The sequence below is a fragment of the Asparagus officinalis genome, chromosome 4 (assembly GCF_001876935.1).
Source record: "Asparagus officinalis chromosome 4, Aspof.V1, whole genome shotgun sequence".
Lineage (NCBI taxonomy): Eukaryota > Viridiplantae > Streptophyta > Magnoliopsida > Asparagales > Asparagaceae > Asparagus > Asparagus officinalis.
In genome coordinates this window covers 128,229,561-128,237,477 of record NC_033797.1, presented here as the reverse complement: position 1 = coordinate 128,237,477, position 7,917 = coordinate 128,229,561, and the positions used below count along the sequence as shown (strand labels likewise).

Here is a 7,917-nt window from a genome sequence, read left to right as displayed (position 1 = left end):
TATATTAGTCTAAATAATTAACTCCAAAAGTTACCAAAGTTTAGCGATTAAGATGATGATTGCTGAATTTTTAAAAGAAAGAAGTAAGGATACAATTTTTTTTCGAGTCGCAAAAAATAATTAAAAATCCAGAGACTGGGTATGGATCATGAAAGAGAAAAGAACTTTCGTTGTTGGAAACATGAATTCCTCGTTTAAATCTGCATTACATTCGGGTACATGTTACCTAGCTGCTATCAATTTAAACAACTAAATGCTTCGATCAGCAGTGAATTAAGGTATCACATACTATCACATTACATAAATTTCGAATTGAAATGCGATTGTAAATTTGTGGTGTCAAAGTCGTGTCGTCTCGGATTGGTAATGCCAATTTGTATCGCTCCGGCCGTGGCGCTCCGCCGAGCTGAACCAAGACGCCACCTCTTACTTTGGGGTCTCCGTCCTCAAAATACTTTTCTTGTCTCTAATAATTTGGTTTCTCTTGATATATATATAAACTTAGTACCATGCATAAAGTTTGTGCTTGATAATGATGTAATCTCATTCTCATGCACTCTCTAACCCATGTGAATGCAGTTCCCCATTTGAATGAGTAGATAGGAATGAGTCACCTCACTACCAAGTATAAAACATGTGCTAGGTACCACATTCTTTCATATTGCTTAGATACACACACACACATACATACATAAAATTGGGCAAAATCACCAGGTTGGTATATTTTGTAGAGGCTTGGTGACATGCTGGTATGTTTTCTTTTAGTTTTGTCAGATTGGTATATTTTTTCAATTCCGACGCCATATAGACCTTAAATTTGACCGAACTTACTGTTCCAGCTAGTGCTGATTGGATTTTTTGCATAAAACCCCTCATCAAAAACTCATCCTGCTTCTAAGCCCCCCTCTCCCTCCTCCTCATCCTCTTAAATCTCCCCCTCTCCCTCCTCCTCCTCATCCTCTTCCTCCTCCTCCCCATCCTCTTCAACCTCCCCCTTGTTAAACCCTAGGGGGGGGTGATTAGGGTCTTATGCTAATCTAATTCAATTTTATGTCAATTAAAACTAATTAACAAATATATTCTTACAAGATAGATATACGACTAATTATGAGCAAGAATATGCAATATGAACAAAGATAAATATCCTAGCAATGATATGAGCAAGAATATGCAATATGAACAAAGATAAATATCCTAGCAATGAGATATACTATAGGATATATGTAAGGATATATAATTAACACAAGGGACAAAGATAAATATCCTAGCAATGAGATATACTATAGGATATATGTAAGGATATATAATTAACACAAGGGAAAATAATCTAAACTAGATAGTGAGCAATATAATCAACAAGCAATATACAAAGGCGATATAAGATATGAACATAAAAATAAGTGCGCCAATGCTATCACAAACAAACGATATGATTACGGATTTCGGTCCCCACGACCTACGTCTCCGCTCCTCACCTCGAGGAGATCTCCACTATCACAACCAGGTTTTCTACGTTCACTCGAATAACGTTTACACCTCATAATAGGGTTTTCTAGTTTATCGAAAACTCTACAACTCACACACTCTTGCAATCCCACTCTACACCCTCTCAAGTGTTGAACTAGACGTGTCTCCCTCAAGTGCTCGGATACAACCTCTCCCTAGGTTCGTCAACTGACGCCACTCCTCTTGGGACGATCCCCGACTCTCGCCACACACTTCTCTCGGTGTACAAGTATATTACAAAGTGATTCTCACAATTAAGCACGAATACAACAATAGTTGTTCTCTACAATAGATGAGAACTCAATTAAGCTCGACTCAATGTTATAATCTCTCACAACCCCAATTATAATATATATGTAAATACGATAAGCTCAATGTGAGTGAGTGTAACAATAAGATTCAATAAATCAAAACTAAACTTAAATATAAAATCTAGCTTAAGAACAATGATGCTCAAACAAGTATATAAATGTAAAGCTAGAGTTTGAGTTTAGAAAACTTCTCAATAGATAACAAGAGGTGGAGGGAGAATAGTTGGAAGCTCAAACTTCAATATAGGTCTGGCAATTTAGACCCAAACCTAATAATCCACCCATACCCACCCACAAAATAGTCCAACTATACCCACCTACTTAACAAAGCGGGTCCTAAATGGGTGGGTATTGTTTCCATATAGTCTAAATAGTTCATAACCGGACCCTCCTGTAACCAACCAATCTGATCCGCGTCGTTCTCTTTCTCCCCTCTTTTCAAACACACGAGCCCTAGTTCCTCTCTCCGTCTCTCGGTCTCTCTCCTCTCAAGCGCTCGATTTCACCTCTCAAGCGCTCGATTTCACCCCTCATCTCTCTCCGATCGAGCGATTCGAGCCCTAGTTCTTATCAATCAACAGGAGAATCGAATCTTCAACTTGTGGAGGCAACGATTAGGGTTTGAGTCTAGTTCGAGCGTCTCTCCTGTTCAAATCCAGGCCTTTGATCGAGCAATTTCAACATTCAGGTCTTCAATCGAACTAATCACTGGATTTTGAGGTTAATTTTCCTTTGGATTAATTTTCCTTTGAACTAATCACTGGAGTTTGATCTTTCTTTGGATTAATTTTCCTCGGTTTGACTACTTTGGTCTTGGTCCGCTGTCGACTAAGAGAAATTGTTTTGTGGAAGACTGCTACAATTTTAGGCATTCATTATTAGTTAATAACTTTTTGAATCAGATAAAGAGGCTTCTTATGTTATTTCAGTGGTTGTTTTGATTATCCTGGACTCTCCTTCTCTTATTGTCAGTGAAAAGCTTTATACAGGCAAAGTCTTAAACTAATGATTTGGAACAACAGAGACATTTATTAAGGATTTGGTTTAACTATCTCAAAGAAAATATTATACTCTTAATTTGTTTAATGAGATAGGTATGCTATTATAAAGTTGGTAGCAAATCAAGAGGAATTACTTCATTTTTTCCCCCACCGATAATTGATATACTCTTAAGGTCACATCTCCTACTTTATATGATATTATGTAGAAGGCCATCTATAGATTTCTTTTATATGGTAAGAACTCTATTGATTTCACTTTTGTTGAGTAGTGTTCTTTTCTTATTGTAGTTATTTATTATATACGAAGCTATTTTATTAACTTTTGACATTTGTTTTGATATTTAAAAGTTATTTTTCTTGTTTCAACTACTATGTCTTTGAATGAATTTACTGCATGCGATGATGGTAGTGAATCTGGTAATGAAACTTTATCTATACGTAAAAGAAGAGCAAAATCAAAAGTTTGGGAGTATTTTACTGAGTTGCTAGTTGATAGTGATGGGAAAGCTAAAGTTCAGTGCAGGAAATGTGACCAAGTTTATGTTAGTGGTTATGGTACCACAAATATGTTGAGGCATATTCATTCTTGCCCAAAACGGGATATAGATGAGACTGATTCATCGTGGAAAACCATGTCATTAGATCAAGATAATTACAGAGAAATGTTGGCTAGGGTCATTGCATTGCATGGTTTTTCATTCTGTTTTGTGGAACATCGAGGGATACGCAAATTACATACATTTTTAAATCCTGAAGTCAAGCATATCTCGAGGAACACCACTAAAGCTGATTTGCTTAAGTTGTACCAAAAATAAAAAAGAATTCTTAAACAAACTTTGAAGCTAGTTCCTACCAGAATCAGTCTAACTACAGACTTGTGGACCTCTTCAACATCAGATTACTACATGTCTCTTACTGCACATTACATTGATGAGCAATGGATCTTGCAAAACAAAATATTAGCTTTGTCTCATGTTTCACCCCCATATAGTGGGGCAATTTTAGTAGAGAAGCTATTTCATTTACTGAAGGAGTGGGGCATAGAAAAAAGAATTTTCACTGTTACATTGGATAATGCATTATATAATGATGCTTTTATGAAGATTTTGAAAGACCATCCTGCTTTAAAGGAGCATTTTGTCTCCAATGGTGAATTTTTGCACGTACGATGTTGTGCTCACATTTTAAATCTTGTTGTACATGATGGTTTAAAAATAATTGATAAATCTTTATCCAAGTTTAGAGAATGTATTAAATATGTAAAGAGTCCTCCTGGAAGGAAGAAAAAATTTACAGAGTGTATCAAACAAACTTGTTCAGTTAGTGCAAAGAAAATTCAACAAGATGTGTCCAATAGGTGGAATTCCACCTTTTTAATGTTGGAGAGTGTTTTACCTTTTCGTCGGGCATTTGAGCAATTGAAGGTAATCGATTCAAATTTTACATTTTGTCCATCAACTGAAGAATGGGTAAAGGCTGAAAAAATAGCAAAGTTCTTGAAACCTTTTTATGAAGTGTGCACTCTTTTTTCTGGAAGTAAATACCCAACTTCTAACTTGTATTTTGGTGGAGTTTGGAAGATACAAAAATGCATAAAGGAAGAGATGACAAGTGAAGATGAAGACATAAAATCCATGGCAAGTGATATGAAGAAAAAGTTTAATAAATATTGGAAGTGTTATAGCAAGATTTTGTCCTTTGCATGCGTCTTAGACCCCCGTTATAAGGTGAAATATGTAGAGTTTTGTTTTCAAAAAGTGGGTCTTGGTTCTACTCATGTGGTGACTCTCTTGGATAAGTTAAAGCTTCTTTACAAAGAATATGAGAGAGCATCAAATGATATATGCATGGCCGGTAGTAGTTCGGAAGAGGCCTTTGGAGATGTTCGTGATGATGAGATGCTTGAGTTTGAACTATTTGAGAGCCAAGTAGTTTCAGTCAGTAGGACCAAGTCTGAGTTAGAAGAGTATTTAGATGAAAAGAAACTTTCTTGGAAGAAAAATTAGAATCTGAATGTTCTTGAATATTGGAAAGTAGAATATGAGAAGCGTCCTCAATTATCCATGATGGCTCGTGATATACTCAGTATCCCTATTACTTCAGTGGCCTCTGAATCTGCTTTCAGCATAGCTGGTCGTGTGCTTGATAAGTACCGCAATCGTCTTCTTCCGGAAAATGCCGAAGCTCAAATATGCCTTGGTTCTTGGTTAGAGGAGGTTCCTTGTAAGTTGCTTACTTTTTCTTGTTACCTTCTATAAATTTATGGTGTACATGTGTTATATTAGACTAACATAGTTGTATCCTATGATCTAAATGCAGCTTTGGAAGATATTGAAGAAGGACATCTGTTGGTGCATGATTTTAGTGATATTCAAAATTTTGAATCTGAAGGAGGGTGGTGAAGTGCTTGTTAGAAGATTTGTCATCTATTAAGGTATTAATATTTATTGATGTTTAAGCATTGTACTACTATTGTTTTGTACATTGATCTGATACTTCTGATTTTACTGCCAAGTTATCACAGTTATATATACACATGCATTCATGTAGTAATTACTTTCTTATTCTTTTTTCCTCTTAATGCTTATAGAGAATAGGCCTCCCCATGTCTAATATAGTCAATTTCTCAGGTTTGCAAACATGTAATCAAATAAAAGTTGCCATCTTGTTTAAAATCACATAAGATGGAAATAAGATCTAGCACTGAGCCTTCTTAAAGTACATTAGCTCTCAGTAGCTGAACTTTCAGTGGTTAAAAGATGATGATAATGATAATAAATATACAATTTAATTCAAGAATATTATTTTTCAAATCATGATGAGACTGACGTAGCTTAGACAATTTATATCTATCAGTTAAGGACAACGAAGTTGAAAGAGTGCTCTGTTTGTTTCGCTTCCTCGTTTTCTTATCTGCCCTTGTACTGATAGTTTAAGGAATTACCATGGAGAAGTCTGTTATGCTATTTCCCCTTTATACTTTTTTCTCTTTATTCCTCTGAAATATGTTAGAATATAAAAGACTAGATGAGAAACGAGCAATGGAGAGACATATATATGAGGTAAATTAGAAGCATACAGGAAACTGTTAGCATGGTCCTTTTATAATATTCCTTGACATACATGATAAGTAAACTACTCGCTGTAAAGTTAGAACACGCATACTTAATACAAAACCACTTGTTACAAACATTAGCAAATGAACTTTTATGCAATGTTTATTGTGAACATCTCCTGACATCTAGATGTTACATTTTTAGTAACTATGTTGTGCTCCATTACCACATCCAGTGAATTCTTCTTGCATATACAAAAGAACACTTAGCTTACAGAAGCAGAATCCTACTTCAAATGCAACTAGAGACTAGATTTGTTGTTTTGTTGCCTGTCTCATGTGAGTGTCCAACTCCATTGTCTTTGCGTAGCTGATGAATTTAATGGATGGTTGTGACGAGTGGTAGCTGATGCTTTCTCTCTTTCTTCGGCTTGTGTCATGCTGCATTAATCACCTTGGATATATATAGTTTATTGCCTGCAGAGAAGGGTATAACTGATGAATTATTGGTAATGTGTGCCTAGTGTTTGATATGGAGCAGAGTTAATAGTATCCAAGCACACTTTGTTTCATGAACACGCTCCAGTTAGCCAAAGAAACTATTTTAGTAATTGTTACCATCTGTTCTTTGACCTTTGTTTGTATGGAAGAAGACATGTATGTTTTCCTCTTGAAGTTCATAATTTGTTGGTCCATGAAATGAGACCAGCAAAACAAAGAATATGTCATAATATTGTTGAGAAGTTCATAATTGTGTCATATTTGGAACTAGGGGAACTCTTGCTTTGTTTCAAAGTTGTTCTGATTAAGATGCAAATGCTCACAAATGAAATTTCACATTCCATTCGTCTATAGTCTATCCTTTTTTTCTGCTAAATACAGTCGCTTATCTTATCAGAAAATAATGAGAAATTATATTCTTTGAGTGTGTTTGTAGAACTTGACAATTACTTTCTCATTGTGATGTGATCCACTATACCTGTGTGATGAGAGGTTTTTGACATAATACTGCAGGTTGGGTATTCTTGAATCACATGCTCGATTTACTGCATCCTTTGTTTTCTAAGTTACCGGATGAGAGTAAAAGACTTGTTAGCCTAGTGTGTTCTGATACATCTCTTTGTTTGGAGCATATTGTTGTTGAATTGGATGCTTAATATAGAGGCTAATTTCTTTTAAATTGCATGTGTTGTTGCAGCTTGAGGCCATGGGATTTGCTCGAGCTCTTATACTGCAAGTGTTCTTTGCCTGCAACAAGAGCGAAGAGATGACAACAAACTACCTTTTGGATCATATACATGAGTTTGAGAACGATCGGTAGTTTAAGAAAAGTCTAAGATCAATCGCCCCTTTCACTTTCATCCAGTTTTAACTTATCTTGTAGTGATTATTGTTCGATAGACAATAGACTAAAAATACCAATCTCTTTCAGCATATGTTGATCTATATAATGTTTACTAGTCGTAATGTTGTGTATAAAACTTGGGATCTTAGCGCTTCACATTTTGTTGATCTATATAATGTTTACTAGTCGTAATGTTGTGTATAAAACTTGGGATCTTAGCGCTTCACATTTTGATTTTCGTTATATGCAGAACGTCTTTTTTCGTTGTGTATAAAACTTGGGATCTTAGCGCTTCACATTTTGATTTTCGTTATATGCAGAACGTCTTTTTTCAAGCTGAGGAAGCTTTTGAGGTTGATGTTTTTCCGTTGATAATTTGTCTGCATGTGCTTGCGCTTGTGAAATTGGGTTTCAAGCTGGAAAAGTATTATCTACCGGGTATTGGTAGCGATTTAAAAGTTGGTGATTGTGCTGGTACGATGGTTATTTTATTAGCAATATTAATACTGATTTTACTGTTGGTGAAAGTTTACCAAAAAACCCCTACAAGTTTGTAGAAAACCCTTGAAAGTTTACAGAAACCCCCCTAAAAATTTACAAAAACCCCTGCAAGTTTACAAAAAAACCCCTAAAAGTTTGTAAGTAGATCCCTAAAACTTATATATATATAAAAGCATCGTAACTAAATAGGTTATTGGG

The 7,917-nt window shown here is 35.4% G+C and overlaps 2 protein-coding genes and 1 long non-coding RNA gene across 3 annotated transcripts; all 3 read left to right on the top strand.

Annotated features, from left to right (window-relative positions):
- LOC109839280 lies at positions 3,190–3,633 on the top strand. The gene has a single exon (XM_020407708.1). The coding sequence runs from the start codon at positions 3,190–3,192 to the stop codon at positions 3,631–3,633; it is 444 nt and encodes a 147-aa protein (XP_020263297.1).
- LOC109839279 (zinc finger BED domain-containing protein RICESLEEPER 2-like) lies at positions 3,724–4,824 on the top strand. Its single transcript, XM_020407707.1, has one exon. The coding sequence runs from the start codon at positions 3,724–3,726 to the stop codon at positions 4,822–4,824; it is 1,101 nt and encodes a 366-aa protein (XP_020263296.1).
- Positions 4,843–7,272, top strand: LOC109838286. Its single transcript, XR_002246577.1, has 3 exons — positions 4,843–5,041; positions 5,138–5,252; positions 7,072–7,272. It is a non-coding gene; the product is annotated as an uncharacterized LOC109838286 (long non-coding RNA).

Excerpts from the sequence above, each read along its gene's own strand:
- LOC109839280 (XM_020407708.1), top strand. The coding sequence starts at position 3,190 with ATGTCTTTGAATGAATTTACTGCATGCGATGATGGTAGTGAATCTGGT.
- LOC109839279 (XM_020407707.1), top strand. The coding sequence starts at position 3,724 with ATGTCTCTTACTGCACATTACATTGATGAGCAATGGATCTTGCAAAAC.